The sequence below is a fragment of the Hyla sarda genome, chromosome 3, assembly GCF_029499605.1.
Source record: "Hyla sarda isolate aHylSar1 chromosome 3, aHylSar1.hap1, whole genome shotgun sequence".
NCBI classification, from domain to species: Eukaryota; Metazoa; Chordata; class Amphibia; order Anura; family Hylidae; genus Hyla; species Hyla sarda.
Genome location: NC_079191.1, coordinates 68,159,002 through 68,180,033, shown reverse-complemented (window position 1 = coordinate 68,180,033; position 21,032 = coordinate 68,159,002). Strand labels below are relative to the sequence as shown.

General features: G+C 43.3%; 1 protein-coding gene across 2 annotated transcripts in view; it reads right to left on the bottom strand.

Moving 5' to 3' along the window:
- Window positions 1–5,265: 5,265 nt before the first annotated feature.
- LOC130361380 (b(0,+)-type amino acid transporter 1-like) overlaps window positions 5,266–21,032 on the bottom strand; it is a 41,024-nt gene continuing 25,257 nt past the window's right edge. For both annotated transcript variants that reach the window (XM_056564271.1, XM_056564272.1), the window contains exons 4-7: window positions 18,898–19,027; window positions 17,109–17,233; window positions 9,603–9,690; window positions 5,266–6,911 (exon numbers count right to left, since the gene is read on the bottom strand). In XM_056564271.1, coding sequence (XP_056420246.1) covers window positions 6,681–6,911; window positions 9,603–9,690; window positions 17,109–17,233; window positions 18,898–19,027 — 574 coding nt within the window. In that variant the 3' untranslated portion in view covers window positions 5,266–6,680. The remainder of the gene's footprint in view (window positions 6,912–9,602; window positions 9,691–17,108; window positions 17,234–18,897; window positions 19,028–21,032) is intronic.

The window sequence follows — 21,032 nt, the reverse complement described above, 5'->3', positions numbered from 1 at the left end:
ATCCGCCCCTACTAAAGACGATACAAGATGAGTTGCTCTGATGGTCTCATCTTCCCCTCTCACTACTTGGCCGATGCCACTTAGTGAAAATGATTAGTTTTCCCCGGATGCTATATCATCTGCAAACCCTGCCCTTGCTACTCAAACACAAACATGTGAAGGACCTCAACACTGCATTTTCTCGCTTTGTGTGGGCTGGCAGGCAACAGAGAATCGCCCTGCAAAAATTAATGTTGCGCAAGACAAATGGTGGAGTTGGATTACCCAACGTCTGCGGATACAAACTTGGCTTGTCTATTCAGACATGTCCTGGATTGGATTCATGAATCTAGTTTCCATTCTAACTATATCTCAGAGGCGGACCTGGTCTTCCCATGGAAGCTCTCGGCCAGCTTACACACGCGCATTCCTCGCCTTCCGGCTCACATTAAGAGAACATTAGTGGTTAGGGATAAGATTCTGACCTGGAAAGCAGTCCGCAAGGGCTTTAACCTGCCCTTTTTAAGGTCAGGGCGTCTGGACCTCTGGGGTCATCCCGAAATTCCCGCAGGGGGTGGAGAGTGGTTTATTCAATGAGTAGCGCCGAAAGGGGGTTAAACTGGCCAAACAATTAATGCATGCGGAGGAGAAGCGATGGATGCGTCCACAGGAATTGTTGGCTACTTTCTCCCTACCTGCCACTCACTTTCTACAGGTATCCCAACTTTTATCTTTTTGCAGATCACGTCTTAGTAATCCCTCTTCTGAAGTATCCCCCTCTCCCTTTGAAGACATTGTGGGTTCCCAGGCACGGAAGCTTTCCCCATCATACCTATATCTGAGTCTTAATAACTATTTTCTGAAAATTTCTCGTACGGGGGTGTTTCGGAAATGGGAATCCATTGTGCCTGATGAGGATTTATGATCAAAGATCTTGGAGGGATGGGCTAAGGTTAGAGCCAACATAATCAGTGAGCGCTGGAGGGAGACCTTTTTCAAAATTATGCATTATGGGTACCTGGGTTTCAATCTCCCGACGTCCGCCTCCTGCCCTGATAGACTTACCTCCTGTCCTAAATGTTCTTGCCCCGGTACCGACTTCTACCACGGCATATGGAGTTGCTCATACTCTCAAAGTTACTGGACCGAGATAGTAGGTTATATTACTTGTTACTGGAAGGTTAGGGTCCCATTGTCCCCACAGGCCCTCCTTTTCCAGTCTGTCGATCCTGAGGTGGCTGAAGCGGCTGGTTAGCGCAACCTACCACGCTTTGTACATGTAATTCTTCTGGTGCCCAAACAAATCATTCTCAGGGAATGGATCCACACGCGTATGCCGGCTCTGTCGGACGTGGTGGCAGAATTGAAAACCTTCATGGAACTAGACAGACTGGACACGGAGAGGCATAAGGAAAGGAATGTAAAAAAGTTTTTCGCTAAATGGCGTACTATTATGGTGGCCCACTTTGACAAACCTCAAATTGATGCGTTTGTTCTGGCTTTCCGCCTCACGGAGTGGTATTGTAGAGCGGCCCTTGGTGACACTCTGGGTCCGCTTCGTCTCTCAGATGGTGTGGGATGAACCTCTAGTCCTACTGGTTGCTTGTGATACATTTGCTAACCGATCATGCATTCTACTCGAAGTGGTTTCATTGGTTTTGGCTTTCCCTCTTTCTTTCTCCTTATTATGATTTTTAACTACCCTCTTGTTTTTATCTAGTTTGTTCTTGTCCTTGTCTCAGTGTGATGTCGTTGTTGTCCAGGATGCATGTCAGTGCGAGTTTTGGGAAGCTGGGAAGGGGCGGGATGCGGGTTGATTACTGTTGTATCACTTAGTTCTTTGTATACGCGGTTTGAACACTGTGGCATCCAGGGTACTGCGTTGCCCGACTTTGCCTACCTTAATAATGTGTTTTCTTTATGCTTTTCTAGATTTCTCTTTTCTTGTAAAATTTATAAAATGCAATAAACAAAGTTTAAAAAAAAAAAAAAGTATTTCATACGATTAGTTCATTCACTCAGATGTAGGATGTGTTATCTTAGTGTTTCCTTTTTTTGAGCAGTGTAGATGATTTAGTTTCTATAACACAGTTACACATATGAGCAAGTAATGGTCCCGGTCATTTATCAGTGCATGCATACATGAATTCTTCACACAACAGCGCCATCTCCTGGTTATAGGCTAAAAGGACATGTTAAATTGCACAAGGATCTACAATCTCTAGCTGTGATAATACAACCCCCAGCATGTCCTGACAGCCTCAAGTCAGGCAGTGTAATATATGGGCCCCTGATTGATGTCATGGTGGGCCCTATGTCTACCATACCCTTGACTTAACCCCTATATAGCATGTTTATCCAGATCTTTATACACCCTTCAAGTCCCTCCCTTCAAAGTGATCAAATCTACAAAAAGGAATGTTATATTCTTCATATGTAGACAGAATAAAAAAAAACTAAATACACGTGTGCCACTCACTTCCCTGCACGGATAGTGGAAACACACCATAAGCACTCTGGGCCGCTCGTGTAGTGTACCCCTGCACTGTACACACCATCAGCACATTTCCCACCTATAACCAGGGCACATGCGGCACTCACATGACATGAGCCCCATTCATGCCTTATATACATGCTATACATAAGCCACAATCAATATCACTTACCAGGTTATTTTCATCCAGTTTCTGAACCCTGTTAGAATCAATGCAAGTTGTTAACAGGACCCGTCATTGAGTGCAATAAGCTAGTGCTATACTGGTAGACTCCTGCCTCATAGCATCTGAAGTGTAGTCATCCAGAGAATAGACATTAAGTGGGAGACTTATCAAAACCTGTCCAGAGGAAAAGTTGCTGAGTTGCCCATAGCAACCAATCAGATCGCTTCTTCCATTTTTAACAAGGCCTCTGCAAAATGAAAGAAGCAATCTGATTGGTTGCTATGGGCAACTCAGCAACTTTTCCTCTGAACAGGTTTTGATAAATCTCCCAATAAAACTAATTATATGGATGGGATGGTGGGAAACTTGTCTCCTCAGGTAAGATGAACCTGCGCTGTGCTCTGTTACCTGCTCTACAGACCCCCCCCCCTCTTACACCTGCCCACCTGTTCCCTATCCAATCCTTCTCACTCCCTCCCTCTTCTATTCACAAAGCACTGGAGCTGCCAGCCATGCCAAGAACCAGGATGGCAGCACAGATAACTGGATCCCTTCACATACAGGCCACAACTTTTACTAGACTGTGTATAAATTCAGTTCAACTTATTTGTGTCCATCTACCACATCACTATGACCTTGACCACTTCAGCGTGACCGATACAGTTAAAGTGTTACTTCCCAGCTTTGCGATCGCTCTGCAGGAGACTTTAGACTATAATGGAATGCTTCACCCAGTTATATCTATCTAGAGGTCCGTGGGGGTCTCAGCACTGAGACTCCAACTGATCAACATTTTTTCATGTTAGCTTGACATGTCAAAAAATATTCTAAATGACAGGAACACTTTAGGCCTAGAGCTGGTTGAAAAAGACTTGGCCAATGAATGGTAGGCTTGATTCCTGCACTGCCCCCAGCTCATAAACCCTCATATGCATAGGAGGAGGCGGAGGCCCTTGCTCAAGCATGGAAACAATGGCAGGTATCATATCTAATGAACAAGGTTTTATTGCTTTTATTGATATTGTACTGTGTATTTTGTTTTTGTGAACTCTTTCCATAAATCTCAGAAGCTGTGCTGAAAGCCCCCAAAGCACATCATTGTTTTGTTATTCTGATTTCAATAACCAAGTCCATTCTGGATGTGACTAATATCCTTATTACGGGACAAAGCAGCGCCTGAATACAGAAGGGCCTCATTTCTTTCACTACACGCCACTCAAGAAAGTCAGAACCAACGTGTAGGAAAGGTGAAGCTTAGTCTGACTGCTAGGACCCCCACCAATTACAAGAACAGGGGTCCCTTGTTTCACTTTGTTAATATAATGGTCCCACCCAATTCCCACTCTATAGGACTGATGGAGATAACTGAGTTGGGGGAATCCCATTCAAGGCTACAATGGGAAACACAATTGATCTTACCTTTGACTGCTTTTGCCAGATTTCAAACCTCAGCTAGGTTTGTTTTCTGCACGACCCTTGACTCACCAGGTCACAGTAGTAAAATGGTACCATAGAGGAGGGGGCCACTTTTTTTAGGCAGAAATCGAGCCTAGCACTTGTAAGCCAAACTTTTGCAAATCAAAATTATTGTTTTCTGCACCAGTTCAACATTACAGCAAGTTTGTCCACTTCCACCAAGGAGAAGCGATACAGTGTAGCAGAGCAGTGGCGTGGAAAGGGGGGTCAAAGTTCGAAAACTGCTGAGAGCCTATGGTCAACCAAGTCTCCCACTGGGCTGGAGTATTAGAGACTAATCTGAATAAGTGTGGACCTGTTTTCAGCTCGGAGGACAAGCTATAGTTATAGAAATCAGTGTAGGTAATTGTTACTTATTATCCACACACAATGGGCAGCGTAAATTATTTTCATCCCTGTCTACTTCAGTCCTCAAGATCAGCTTTTAAACATGCATATAAAACAGGGGCATAACTATAAGTTGGGTCCTGTAGAAAATGTTTGCATGCAACCAACTACCCCCCATGTTATACTGATCAAACCCAGTCATATAATACAGAACTATTATACCCAGTGACTCACAGGTAATGACTTCTCCGACTAAACATTTTCTTTCCTTTTATTTACCTCTTGGTCCAGACAGCTTTGGGCCATTACTACTGCAGCCACCCTCAGCTCTTCAGCAACCCTCTCCAATCCCTTATAATGCCATTCTGTTGCTTCTGCCAATGCTGAGCCTGCTGCTGCCCCATGTGCCCCCAATAGTGTGCCTAACTGCCTAATACCATTAAATACTATAGAAATAATAGTTCCTGAGGTTGGGAGTAAAGATCACAGCAGGGGCAAAAAACAATGGTTTCCCGACCAGACCTTAAAAGACAGAAATTAATTCACACCCCCAGATCATGCCAAAAGCCTGGGGGAATATTGTATGCCTGTTTCGGGCCCACCGGTCCCTGTGGGGCCCCATAGCAGCCACTATTGCCGTTACTACAGTAGTTCTGCACTTGACTACTAAGTTCTGATTGAAATCAATGGGAGGTCCATGTAATGCATGGATACACTGGGAAAATGAAAGATAGTCGATGCAGCAGGAGCAATTAATGCAGCTTTTATTTTATATAATCAAGCTCACAGCATGCTTGCTTCAGATTGCATTCCAAATCTTGACTTGTTTCGAGCGCATGTGCAAGGATTGAGGGGCTGCTGGGGACCCCCACGATCTCCAGACCAGCAGCGGCAGCATTCGGAACATGGAAGCTTGGAGCTTCTGTGTTTGTGAGGCCACACAGTGCCCCCTACATTCATGTCTATTGGAGAGGGCATAGCAGCTAGTGCCTAGCCGTCACGCCTCCTCCCATAGACATGAATGGAGGGCGCGTGGCAGCTGCAGTAGCCAGTCATCTGGCATGGAGCGGAGTTCACTCCGTGCACCAGATGACTGGGGTGCCACAGCAGAGATCATGGGGGTCCCCAACGGCAGGACCCAAGCGATTAGACATCTTATCCCTTTTACTTTAGATAGGGGATAAGACGTTTTCTGGCAGAGTACCCCTTTAAAGGCTATATTCAAAAAGAGTATTTTATGTGCCCCCAATAGTGTACCTAAAGAACTGCCTAATACCATTAAAAATACTACAGAAATAATAGTTCCTGAGGTTGGGAGTAAAGATCACAGCAGGGGCAAAAAACAATGGTTCCCTGACCACACCTTAAAAGCCAGAAATGAGATCACACCCGCAGATAATACCAAAAGCCTGGGGGAATATTGTATGCCTGTTTCAGGCCCACCGGACCCTGTGGGGCCCCATAGCAGCCACTATTGCCGTTACTACAGTAGTTCTGCCCTTGACTACAAAGTTCTGATTGAAATCAATGGTTTCATATTCACAAAGTGTATTTTTTTTATTCAGGCTAATAATACGCTTAAACATAGCCATAGAGCCTAAATACCATGTACTTTTATTTTTATGGCCACAATAGAAGAAAAAAAAAAAAAAAACTACATGTGAACTGACAAGCATTTTCCCATAGAAATACATAGAGACGCAGTTTTATGCCTCAAAATATTCCGTAAAAAGGATGTGTAAACATATAAACATAGTTTAAAGGATAATCTTTGAAATGACTTTCTGCGCACCCCCCCCCCCCCCCATTAACCCAGAATACCTGGAGAGAGTATTTGACAATGGCTTCTGTAAACCAGAGAACCGCTGGTGAAATATCTTAGTGTTGACCATAAAGTACCAATTAAACAACACATTGTGGTGCATTACTAGAAAAATTAAATATATGAGGTCCCAATATTCTTTAGGGCAGGGTCACATGGGGCAACGGAAGACGGCAGTCAGAGAGAGGCACTGCAGAGCAATCTCCTGGCTGTGACCGGGTAGATCTGTGTGTCCACTCGTTGTTGTAGATTTCCCGCTGTAGAAATCCGCTGCTATGAGCTAACAAACAGAGGTGCCTCTCCACAGCTGGGAGCTCGCTCTGCAGTCCCTCTCTGACTGTGGACAGCACATCCCCAGTGTGAAATATGCTGCGGATGCGCCATGTCTGACCCTGCCCTAAAAGAGAAACCTCATCTCAGTCATTTTTATCAGTTGGTGCAACTTGAAGCAGGAGCTGAAGATGGAGCGTGATAGAATGGAACCACCCTGAAGACCATTTATAGTGGATAACCGGAATGTAAATTATTACTCCACTAAGGATGAAGAGGACAACGTAGAGATAGGCCATCTGAGGGCTGTCAATAACCGGGGCCAACACCAGGTAGACGGAGGCAATGAGCACTATCACTGGAATGATGATGGGAACCTAGAAGATAAGAAGAGTATAGTGGTTACCGCATGACTAGAATGTGTGCAGAAGCCAATAGGTTATAATAATATAGAGGGAGATTTATCAAAACCTGTGCAGAGGAAAAGTTGCCCAGTTGCCCATAGCAACCAATCAGATCGCTTCTTTCATTTTTAACAAGGCCTCTGCAAAGTGAAAGAAACGATCTGATTGGTTGCTATGGGCAACTGGGCAACTTTTCCTCTGCACAGATTTTGATAAATCTTCCCCATATAGATTACTTTTTGTTTATGAACGCATTCAAAGTGTGGGTAAGGTGGCCGTACACATTAGTCTACACATAAGTTGATCAAAATGGATGCTTTCAACCATCGATCTGTTATTGACAACAAGAAATTGTTTCAGCCCATTGTTTATAGATCGTCATTGTCTGCATAAATCTAGGCTGATCTCTTGATCTAGGTTTCTAGTACTTGATAGTATTTGGTGAAGGAGGATGTTCCACAAATTATCTTTCTGGGCAAGAATGTTCCACAGTAAAAGATTGTTTGTCCTTGCCTGGTATCAATGACCATGTTTGCCCAGTCTAGATAACTGTAATGGCCAATATAGACTAATATATGTATGACTGCATTGGCAAAACTATCATTCACCACACAAACATTTCTTTCATACTTCTATCTAATATGTATGACCACCTTAATCTCTCAGAGGACATAATGAAGTAAAATGACAATGATCTGGCTCACACAGAAGTAAACCATTGTATAGTGAAGGACAGCTGTAGGAAACACCAATTCCCTGCAGTTTCCCTGTAAAGATAAGTTCACATTCTGCCATAATTTACTGCCAAATAATTTGAATGGGATTCCAGAGTCCCATTCAGACAGCAGAATGCCTGCCGCGGAAATACTGCTTTCTGCATTCCACCAAAATATAGGACCAGTCTTATATTTTGTGGAATTCTGCGGCAGAACCCCATTTAAAATCAATGGGGCTTGAATTTCAGCAGAATTCTGAATTCCGCAATTCCGTTCAGCAAGCTTTGCTGAACCGAATTTCGGCAGAATTGTGGAAATTCCACCTTGTGAACATAGCCCTATTATCAGTGGCATATATTGGGAGCACCAGAGCCTTTAAGAGGAGGAGCATTTGATGATGCAGACAGGAAGGTATAAGAGTGCTGTGATGCAGTGCTTTCCTGGACCCGCAAAGGAGAAGCAGCACAGAGAGGAGCCACAATGGAGCATGACATGTCAGCCAGGAAGAGGAAGGCCTGGATGGCTTTCAAGCGCAAGGAATGGCATGAAGAGGAAAAAGGAGTCCCACTCTGCCAAGATTTAGCTGGGTCACCTGAATAAACTCTGGAAGTGGCTACAAGCCAATCTCAGACTGGCAAAAGGTAAGTAACAGGGTGCAAATCGTGGCCTAGTGGGAGCACTGCAAGTGAAAAGCACCCAGGTGCCTCAGGGGTTTCCCAGCACATTATCTGCTATAGGGTATCCACAGAGTCTTTTTCTGATTATTAGTGACAGAGCCCACAGTTAGGAAACTCAGCAGGGGATGCAGTGGGACATCGTAGATCAAGTAGAAGGAAGTCCAGGGATATGACGTAACAGGGACATGACAAGTAGGCAAGTGGTCTTCTGGTTCCTTCTGAGATCCACCCAGATAAGAATTCCTGGAAAAATTCCAGGAACTACAGTCTGCAATCTCTACAGCCAACGGAGTGTCCAACAGAACAAAAAGTTTGACATATCTCTGTCACATGTCAAAAGTGTTTTTTTTTTTCACATGAAAGTAACACTTTAAAGAACTTTGAAATCATTTGCAGAGCTACAATCTTTCTCATTTGTAGACAGATGTTTAGGGGTTTGCATGTCTTTTTCCCCCCCATGGACGGTTGTATGTCATATACACAGTGGTTCAAATAGGATGTTGCAAAAGTAAAGGCCTGTAGTTAAAGTGGTAAATGGCCGGTGATGGAAAAAATATAATATTACTGACGGACTAGTTTAAAACTGCAGGTGCCACAAACCATGGTATGGCATGTCTTCCAAAAACATCTGCATTGTAAGCCATACAGATTACATCTTCAGAAGCAGAAACCAGACACGAAATGCCATAACTTTCACATTGCCTTGCAGGGTCAATTTGCAGACAGGTTGGTGTTCAGCGTAAAGTGACCTTATACCTCTCTGGGAAGGTCAGTTGCCAGAATGTTAGAATTTAGGACTCAGAAATACCATGTGTCTTCATCAAGCATATGAGGGACTCACCCAAAGTAAACATGTTCTGTGCAATGAGCAGGCGGAAAGTCTATGTTCCCTTCATGTCCTACATGGACATGTTAAAGGAATGGCTTATGCCACAGATAAAGATCTGCCATGCATAGTCTATCAGCAGTATGGTCACCTCCACATTTCCATTTGGATATCTGAATAGACTGTACTGGAACGTTGAATTGGCCTCACGATACCTTGCAACTTCTTTCTATGGGGCTAGATCAAGGACCCTGGATAGAAATGGACTACTGTCTAGACATCAGTCTGAACATTTGTAGTGTACAGATTTAGTACATTTTTTTTTCATGTATACTGAGGTTATAAAATTTTGTACACACACACACACACACACCACCGCGCGCCCCCCCCACCCCCACCCCCTTCTACTGGTAATAGGCAAGAAATAAAAGCACTGTTTATTTGCCTTATATGGTCTGGGAACATCCGGCTTTTTAATCTTCATATATATGAGGCCAAAGATTGTAGTACCGTAGAACATCCAGGTCGCAAAGCTATTGAGAAAATACAAACAATTCATTTAGTTAAAAAAAGGATGTGACACTTGGGGCCAACACCAAGTTGAGGTGAAGCAAAGGATAGATCTGTGCAGAGGAATTGCAGACATGAATTTTCACCAGGATTTATGAGCAATGCAGTGCCCTACTATGTGGCTTCTAGTGTCTTAAAGAGGACCCATGGCCAACCTCGAAAAATTAGAATGCATTATAATTTAATATCTTAGGGTGCCCTGATCACAAACCTTTATACAGTTTGATAATACCCTTCCTTTCCAGAGATATGAGGGTTTATAGTTTGTCTAACAGTCAGGCAGTGTGTATTAGGCATACATACCCCTCAATGTAAAATGTTCCCAGCCCCAGGGTACCCTAAGATATCTAATGACCACAGGTCTTTTTTAACTAGGCTATAGGACACATAATACCAACACTGGAACTTCAATAGTTAATTTGCCTTTCTCAGACACATATTGCACTAATGTGTCATCTATATCTGCCAATAAGTATTACAATGCATAATGTATTCCTTATCCTTTATGCACATCTACTGGTGAACATGTCAATGACCGTGCTAATGATGGTTATATTATTTAATGCACATTTCATATATATATATATATATATATATATATATATATATATATATATATATATATATATATACACACACACATATACACATATATATATATATATATATATATATATATATATATACACATATATATATATATATATGTGTATATGTGTGTGTGTATATATATATATAATTATAAAAGTAAAAGAGTCCAAAAAGCAGCACATCCAGTATTGACAAGTTGTAATAGGTTCCCACAGTCATAGGGGCCTTGGTTAGGGGCTCCCAACTTCAAACAAAATATTGGGGAAAAAACGCAGCACACTAATGGCATAAAATTCAATGCGTTTTTATTCCATCCTCAGCAAGACAAAAAAAAAAAAAAAAAAAAAAGTGCAACATTTCAGCAGTCTCACACCACCATCCTCAGATGCCCGAGTAAAGACACATTGAATTTTATGCCATTAGTGTGCTGCATCTTTTTTTTTTTTCCCATTTTTAATTATAAAACTACTAGAAAAGGGGTAGTCCCTACTCTGCCAGACAATCATCCTTCTTTAAGGGAGGGGATTGCCTTAAGCAGTAGCCTGCATTCGGCAGAGCATAGTCAGTCAGAGTATGAAGCAGTAGTAGACCAAGCCAACCATGGGTCACATAAAGAGCATTACACCCAGGTTTTCAATCATGCACAATTATCAGTATGACAAATTAGTGACATCATAGTCAGTTACAGGTGTAGAACAGTCAGAACACAAAAGACTATGAGGTCAACATCAGGGGACAAGACAAGACACACACACACCTATCCATGCCAGTGCCCCCTTCCGTTCCCCACAAAAAAGATAAAATGGTTACTGTCAGATCCAAAAACTTGTTATATGTTGTTACTGATGAAAATTAAAAAACTTTATTAAATATTAAAAAATTTAAACAACCAAATTAAAGAAATCAGCATCCCACCACTAGGGGTCCCCATACCTACTGGGACACTAACCAGTCCTGCATCAGCTTGTCCATGAGTCATAGACAAGAGATGACTCATGGAAAAGGCTGTATGAGCAGACACTCCAATCACACCAGCACAAGGGGGGGACACGCCTTCTTCCCACCAGCACAAGGGAGGGGCGCGCCCCTTCATCTGAGAGGATTTCTAACACTGCGAGCTAATGAAAAGAGAGATCTTTATCATAAATATAGGTGATAGGGCCATAAAAATATGTACATGGTCAGGATTAGGTACTGAGTAACATTAATTTTCTATTTTGTGTGGGATCTAACAGGTACGCTTTAAGCGTATGCCAATTTAATTGTTTGGAGCAGTCCTGTATGTGTTACTAATGGAGACTTAAGAGATGCAACATCATGCACATCTTGTTAAACTTTTTAGAACATTTTCATCTGTTAAACATGGACTGATAGAGGGGGACATTAACCAAATGCAACTACCTAGCCTCAGGGGGTGTCTCAGTGTTCTTCCAAGACATAGCTGTGTGGAGCTAGTAGACCTTGCTTCTTGGCCTCCCGGCTCTCGCAGAGAGGAGTGAATGTCCTCTACTGGTAGACGGCACACCCTCCATTCATTTCTATGAGAACACCGATGATTACAGAGTGCTATACTCGGGTCTTTTTGGTGCTCCCATAGATAAGGGATAAGTTCATTTTTGCCGGATATTTCCTGTAATTCTACCCACCAGGGACAAGGGGAGATGAGATCAAGCCTACAGTTCTGTTTCTGTTTAATTAGCAGGGGTCCAAATCTGTCAGCGCTCTAACCTATACCCCGATATCGGAATTGGATAACTACCTGAAAAGGGAACAGAGAGTGAAGAGTGTAGTTGGAACTGTGTAGACAAGCACATTAAGGAGGATTTGGTCCAGTTAACCTTGAGGCCAGAGATGAAGCCAAAAAAGTCAAGTAGACTTAAAGGGATGACAATGAATGGGACGCATCCGCCAGATACACCAGGGTATCATCCGCATTTGTGGTGTTCCAGCACCAGTGGCTGTCCTGTGGTTTTGGGCAGCCTGGCATCACGAGGTGTTGGGCCCACTAGAATCCTACTGTCATATTGATTATGTGTGTAAGCAATATATTTTTTAAATGAATTTCATAATTGTTCTATGTATATATGTTTAACATGTTACTGTGCCTTTAAAATGTGAGCAGTGAACCCCATGTGACAATGTGAGCCAATGAGACCCCAAAAGTCTCCACTGTATAGTTAGGTGCAGGGGAGGAGTTAGTCAGTCCAGTTAGTTTCCAACTTAGTGAGACTCCTGAGCAACAGCTAAGCTCAGGTGCTGGATGTCGTGTGCTCTAAGTGGAGGCCTACTCCAGCTTTAATCCCTTAAGGACGCAGCCCTTTTTCACCTTAAAGGGGTACTCCGCCCCTAGACATCTTATCCCATATCCAAAGGATAGGGGATAAGATGTCAGATCGCCGCGGTCCCGCTGCTGGGGAGGCCCGGGATCCCCGCTGCGGCACCGCGCTATTACTACAGCACAGAGCGAGTTCGCTCTGCACGTAATGACGGGCAATACAGGGGCGGGAGCATTGTTACGTCATGGCTCCGCCCCTCGTGACATCACGGCCCGCCCCTTTCAATACAAGTCTATGGGAGGGAGCATGGTGGTCGTCATGCCCCCTCCCATAGACTTGCATTAAGGGGACGGGCCGTGATGTCACGAGGGGCGGACCATGATGTCACGCTGCTCCGTCCCCTGTATCGCCCATCATTACGCACAGAGCGAACTCGCTCTGTGCTGTAATGATAGCGAGTGCCGCAGTGGGGATCCCGGGCCTCCCCAGCAGCGGGACCACGGCGATCTGACATCTTATCCCCTATCCTTTGGAGTACCCCTTTAAGGACTGAGCCCTTTTTCGCAATTTTGACCACCGTCACTTTAAGCATTAATAACTCTAAAACGCTTTTACCGAATATTCTGATTCTGAGATTGTTTTTTCGTGACATATTCTATTTTATTTTGGTGGTAAATTTCCATCATTATTTGCATCCTTTTTTGGTGAAAAATCCCAAAATTTCATGAAAATTTTGAAAATGTTTTTCATTTGAAGCTCTCTGCTTGTAAGGAAAATGGATATTCCAAATAAATTTTATTCACAAATACAATATGTTTATGTTGGCATCATACAATGGACATATTTTTACTTTTTGAAAAAAATTAGAGGGCTTCAAAGTAGAGCAGCAATTTTAAAACATTTCTTGAAAATTGCAAAATCTGAAGGGACAGATGTTACAAAACTACAAATCCCAGCATGCCTGGGCAGTCTAGGTATGCTGAGAGTTGTAGTTGGGCAACATATGGAGGGCTACCGTTTGGGCACCACTGTAACAATGGTCTCCAAACTGTGACCCTCCAGATATTGCAAAACTACAACTCCCAGTATGCCCAGACAGCCTCCTCCCCCCAACCCCCCCCACCGTCGCTTCCCTACCTGCGCCTACCTGTGGTGATGGGGGGGGGGGGGGGTCAGGACCCCCCTCGGCAATGTGCCGGGATGCCTGCTGAATGATTCCAGCAGGCATGCCGGTCCGGTCCCCAACCAGCTAGCGGCAGGGACCGGAATTCCCACGGGTGTATGCATACGCCCTATGTCCTTAAGGACTCGGGAGGCAGGGGTATGCATACGCCCCACGTCCTTAAGAGATTAACCCCTTAAGGACGCATGACGTAAATGTACGTCCTGGTGACGTGGTACTTAACGCACCAGGACGTACATTTACGTCCTGAACATAACCGCGGGCATCGGAGCGATGCCGGCATCATGCGCGGCAGGTCCCGGCTGTGCATCGCAGCCAGGGACCCGCCGGTAATAGAGGACATCCGCGATCCCACGGATGTCCGCCATTAACCCCTCAGATGCCGTGATCAATACCGATCACGGCATCTGCAGGATCGCGGTCACTTAACAGGATGATCGGATCGCCCGCAGCGCTGCCGCGGCGATCCGATCATCCTGCACGGCAGACGGAGGTCCCCACACCTGCCTCCGCTGTCTTCCGGGAGTCTTCTGCTCTGATCTGCCTTCCCGCAGACCAGAGCAGAAGATCACCGATAGCACTGAACAGGATTAGCAATCAAGTGATTGCTTTAAATAGTCCTCTATGGGGACTATTAATGTGTAAAAATAAAATAAAAAAAAGTAAAAAGTAAAAAAAAAAAAAAGTGAAAAACCCCCTCCCCCAATAAAAACGTAAATTGTCCCATTTTCCCTATTTTACCCCCCAAAAAGTGTAAAAAAAAACATCGTGAACGTAAAAAAAAAAAGTCCAAAATAGCTGCTTTTTTTATAACATGTTATTCGCAAAAAATTTTATAAAAAAATGTAATAAAAGTTTTTAAAATTTGTATAAGCAAATATGGTATTAATAAAAAGTACAGATCCCGGCGCAAAAAATGAGCCCTCATACCACCGCTTATACGGAAAAATGAAAAAGTTATAGGTCTTCAAAATAGGGGGATTTTAAACGTACTAATTTGGTTAAAAAGTTTGATTTTTTTAAGCGCAACAGTAATAGAAAAGTATATTATCATGGGTATCATTTTAATCTTATTGACCCAGAGAATAAAAAAAAACACATGTCCTTTTTACCGTAAATTGTATGGCATGAAAACAAAACCTTCCAAAATTTTTCAAAATTGTGGTTTTCTTTTTAATTTCCCCACACAAATAGTATTTTTTTGGTTGCGCCATACATTTTATGGTAAAGTGAGTGATGGCATTACAACGGACAACTGGTCGCGCAAAAATCAAGCCCTCATACTAGTCTGTGGATGAAAATATAAAAGTTATGATTTTTTGAAGGGGAGGAGGAAAAAACGAAAACTTAAAAATAAAAATTGTCCTTAAGGTCCAAATGACCTGAGTCCTTAAGGGGTACTTCGGTGGTAGACTTTTTTTTTTAAATCAACTGATGCCAGAAAGTTAAACAGATTTGTAAATGACTTCTATTAAAAAAAATCTTATTCCTTCCAGTACTTATCAGCTGGAAATTCTTTTCTTTTTAGATTTCTTTTCTTTCATGACCACAGTGCTCTCTGCTGACACCTCTGTCCATGTCAGGAACTGTCCAGAGAAGGAGCAAATCCCCATAGCAGACCTCTTTTGCTCTGGACAGTTCCAGGCATGGACAGAGGTCATGTAGAAAGGAAATGAAAAAAAAAAAAAAAAAAAAAAAAACAACTTCCTGTATATTATACAGTGGCTGATAAGTACTGGAAGGATTAGTATTTTTTAATAGAAGTAATTTGCAAATATGTTGAACTTTCTGGCACCAGTTGATTAAAAAAAATAAAAAATTAAGTTTTCCACCAAAGTACCCCTTCAACCTTTCTAATGGCCATTCTACAAGGTTCACTAGCAGGAGGAATACATGCTCCTGCAGAATAGTCCACATTGCCTTGGAAGGATCCTAGCAACCAGAACCTCAAGTTACAGTCTACAATTCCGTCCAGTGAAAGCACCACAAGTCTCAGAACGACAAGAGGGAAACAAAAAGGGGCACATACACAGCAATCAAGTAGAATGGTCACATTCAACTTGAGTGACCTCACTAGGAAAGGATTTAGAAATTAGGATTGAGACCCCCCTAGCATAGTAAGAATAGCAGACATGATACCCTTTCACTATCCAAGCCCTCTTAACAGCTAGGACCTTTTGCCCCATAATATGAGTTTCCTGTAAACCAATAACATGCATTGAATGCTTTTTAACAAAATCCAAACAGTGAACTAGCCAATAAAAGCAGAGCTGTTCTCTGGCTACAACTGCCACCACTGCCCGCTGAAACTACACGGTCAATGAATTAATTGTATTTAAAAAAGAAAAATCCAGAATTGCAGATTTTTGGTCACTTCATATAGCAGAAAAATAAATAGCGATAAAAAAAAAGTCCTATAAATAAAATGGTACTGACAAAAACTACAGATCACAGCACATAAAATCAGGTCTCAAACATTCCCATATACGAAAAAAAAAGTGTAATAGGGGTCACAAGAGGATAATTTTAAGCATACTAGTTTTTGGACAAAAATGTATAATTTTTTTAAAGTGGTTAACTAAAACAAAAACTATATAAATTGGGTATGGTTTAAAGTGTATGGACCTTAATAATAAAGATAATTCATAATGTTTACCTAAACTGAAGCCCCCAAAAGTTGCATTGGTGTTTTTTTCTTTCAATTTTGCCCCACAAATAATTTTTTTGGTTTCATCATCCATTTTGTGGTAAATTTAGTGATGTCATGACAAAGTACAATTGATGGCACATAACACAACAATAAGCTTCATATGAGTCTATAGGTGAAAAATTTAAAGCGTCATGGCTATTAGAAGGTGAGGTGGAAAAATGAAAGTGCAAAAATGAAAAATCCTCATGTCCTTAAAGGGGTACTCTGCCCCTAGTCATCTTATCCCGTATCCAAAGGATAGAGGACAAGACGTCTGATCGAGGGGGCGTGACGTCACAACCACGGCCGCTCACACCAAGTGTTCTGAACATAATGTTCAGAATGCCTGGTGCTGCAGGGAGAACATGGGGGCCCCAGCGATCACACATCTTATACCCTATCCTTTGGGACAAACAGTATAAGCTGGGTCTGCAGGAAGGGTATAGCCTGTGCAGGAGGAGCTAACACTTTTGGGCATGTCGACCCCCGCTTCATGCACAAGAAATGCTGGAGGGGCCGTGAAGAAGATTGTGGGGAAGGGGAGGAGCAGTCATACCCTTTGGATAGGGGATAAATAGTAAAATGTTGGCCTACAGCTTTAAGCTCTGCTGCATCTTTATATATATAACAACATTTACCTACCCGGAGTAGTTTACAATGCTACTGAAGTCTCCAGGAATTATCATTATTATTGAGATTACACATGTGAAGATGAGGGCAGGAGATGGCGTTAAGCGGTTCACGTGGACCATGGAGAGAGAGTCTGGCTGTAAAGCAAAAATTGTCTTTAAAAAAGGGGTAAATAAAACTATTCAAAATTTACAATAAAAATGCTAATAAAAAAAACAGAAGAGTAAAAAAGTTTCCAATGTGGGAGAAGGTTACCTTGCAAGTGGGTTTAACTTAAAGGGGTAGTCCAGTGGTGAAAAACTTATCCCCTATCCTAAGGATAGGGGATAAGTTTGAGATCGCGGGGGGTCCGACCGCTGGGGCCCCCTGCGATCTCTCTGTACGGGGCCCCGGCTCTCCGCCGAGATAGCGGGTGTCGACTCCCGCACGAGGCGGCGGCCGACACGCCCCCTCAATACATCTCAATGGCAGAGCCGGAGATTGCCGAAGGCAGCGCTTCGGCTCTGCCATAGAGTTGTATTGAGGGGGCGTGTCGGCCGCCGCTTCGTGCGGAGGTCGACACGCCCCCTTCCCGCGGGCTGTCGGGGCTCCGTACAGGAGATCGCGGGGGGCCCCAGGGGTCGGACCCCCCGCGATCTCAAACTTATCCCCCATCCTTAAGATAGGGGATAAGTTGTAAACCACTGAATCACCACTGGACTACTCCTTTAAGAATGCAGAAAATGTTACAATATGTAAAATGTAACAGAGGATGGGATTTAATAAGAAGTAAAGGGTATAATCATTTTGGATCAATCTTGTATGTATATCATCTTTTAGGTCAAAATATGTATGGTTAAAAGATGACAGAAGGGTCTAACGCTATCTTCATATCTGTGAGCTGCACTATGTCACTAGTACAGTCCAGGAAACCTGTAAACAGATAATTATCGCAGCATACCCACTGGAGTTCACTAATGGACCAAATGTAGTCTACTAGTGACTATGTTAGGTCTGTTTTCCTGATTTTTCCTTTTTTGGGACTTTAAAGAACAGTAACCTACATGAAACCTGATTGAGTTGACCTGTGTAACGACATGTGCACATTAAAGGGGTACTCCGCCCCTAGACATCTTCTCCCAAAGATGTCTGGTCACGGGGGTCCCGCTGCTGGCATCCCCCACGATCAGACATCTTGCGGCACCCCAGACATCCGGAACTTCACTCCATGCTGGATGATTGGTGATGCAGGGTGGAGGCTTGTGACATCACAGCCACGCCTCCTCAATGCAAGTCTATGGGAGGCGATGTGATGTCAGTCACGCCCCCTCCCATAGACTTGCACTGAGGGGTCATGGCCGTGACGTCAGGAACTTTCGGTGCTGCACCCGACACTCTAAACGAACGCTGGGTGCAGCAGGGAGATCGCGGGGGTCCTTTAAGTTAATCGACAACATGTTAGGAGTTAAAGTTTTGCAAATCTCAAGGGCCACAGTTTGAGACCACTGCTCTAGAGCATAAAACTTCTCTAAAACAAGCACAACAGACAACAGCAGGAGTAAGTAAGTGGGCAGTGAGTGTTATGTAGGTACAGATCACTGACTAAGGGGGTGAGGTCTTGTCAACCACTGTGCGCATCACTGGTTGTTTTTCCTTATGTTCATAGAATCTTAAGAATCATAAACCTTTAGAAGACATTTGGGGGCAGATATCAAAATATTTAGTTAATTTATGTTAATTGATCATAGTACATACAGTTTTATTTCAAAAAATAAAAATGAAAAACCACAGAAGGGGGTAAGTGTAGGAATTGGTCGATTACCAGATGTCCTTCTCTGGCCGCCACATAGCACACTCGTCCTCCACTGAAGAGAGTTCCATTTGCACAGCCGAAAGTAGAAAATGCAACACCCACAGTGATAATCCATGTCCACGTCCCCAGCACCTTCAGTCTCCAGTACATGGGAACAAAACAAATAAGTTCAACTACAGTCTGATAAATATAAAGTTTAGAGCACGCACCTAAAAGATTAAAATGCAGCTTCTTTAAAAGATGAGTAACACCTCCACATGCCTAACTAAGGCTAGGTTCACACTACTGCTGTTCTCCATCCTGTTAAAAGTCCCTTAGGGCACCAACGGGTCCCGACGGCTCCCATTGACTTTGCATGGGGTCCGTCAGCTGTTAGTTATTTTGGAGGAGGTAGTTGGACATGCAGTAATTTTTCTCCTGCTAAGCAGTCATTTTATAATGGAACTACCACTAACGGTGTTGGGTGGTAGTGTGAAAGAACCCTTACTTAACACCCCCCCCCCCCTTTAAAAGGGGTAGTCCAGTGGTGAAAAATGTGTATCCCCTATCCTAAGGATAGGGGATAAGTTTGAGATCGCGGGGGTTCCGACCGCTGGGGCCACCTGCGATCTCTCTGTACGGGGGCCAGGCTCTCTGGCCAGATAGCGGGTGTCGACCTCCGCATGAAGCAGCGGCCGACACGCCCCCTCAATACATCTCTATGGTAGAGCCGGAGATTGCTGAAGGCAGCGCTTCCCGGGTGCTGTCGGGGCTCTGTACAGGAGATCGCAGGGGGCCCCAGCGGTCGGACCCCCCCGCGATCTCAAACTTATCCCCTATCCTTAGGATATGGGATAAGTTGTTCACCACTGAACTTCTCCTTTAAGTCAAGTGATTTCTATGACACCCTCTGAAAGCAGAATATGTTTAAATAGAGGTTTAGGTAACTTGGAGCCAGGAGGGAAAAAGTTTAATAAATCATGACAGGACTCCTAAACCCCACCCACACAGGCAGATTGACAGCTTGCCATGTATTAGTGTGTGCGTACAGAGAAAGCTGTCAATCACTTGATGTGGGTGGAGTTAGCAGTCTTTAACGTCATGTTCACACGTCGGAATCCGGCACGAAGATTCCACTGCAGCAGAGTCTTGTTGAATTCAACGGGATTCTGCTGCGCTGTGCACATGGCGGAATTTCCGTGCCAGATGTTTCCGGCACAGAAATTCCATTTTCTGTGTCCGTACAAAGGATGAACACGTTTATTCTTTGTGAAGAGTCCACACAGAATGCATAGCCATCTATGAGAGTGCATTCAAGTGCGGTCCTAGTGCTGGCATATTATGCTGGCGCCCCTGTGTCCGAATTGTCCGCACAGAGAGATTCTCCGTGCGGACAGTCCAACATGTGATCATAGCCTTAGTGTCTCTCCTAGGAGTCCTGTCAGGATTTACTCAAAAATTCTGCTACAAGTTATTAAAACCTGAGAACTGGGTTTACCCATCATATCTTGCTCTAGTATAAGGCTGCAGAAATCAACCAACTTTTCCACTTAAAATTATATTAAATATAAAAATACCATCGCCATAATACCCATTTTTAATAAAAAAAATAAAATCAAAAAACAAAAGCATACTTATCTGCCCCAATTCCCCCACAGCTGCTGTTCTGATGGCACCAGGTCCCGGTTCCTCACCACTGCTCCCCGCTTCCTCTAACGTGCTGATAATGCCCATTTTGCCAATCAATGGCCACAGCAGTGGTGGGTATTTCTTGCAGGATCAACACGTAACAGAAAGCAGGGACCTGGCACTGTTAGAATGGCAGCTATGGGAGGTCAGGCCAGGTAAAGATGTTTTTTTTTCTTCACTTTTAAAAGTACTTCAAATCCATTATAAATAGTTACGTACTGACAGAATATCCCTTTAAATTGTACCTATTAATATACCATGTAAGGTGTTAAACCAAAATATATGGGTCTTTTTGTGATACCTTGGAGGTAACTAGGAATAATATTTATTGGTACCCTTCTGTGGTAGATATGGCTTTTTGATTATTTTTAATCACAGTATTTTGCAAGAAAATATGACCCTAAAAAAACTGCAATTTTGGAGAGTTTCTTTCCTTTTTTTTTTTTTTAGTTTTTATTCACTGAACATTACTGTAT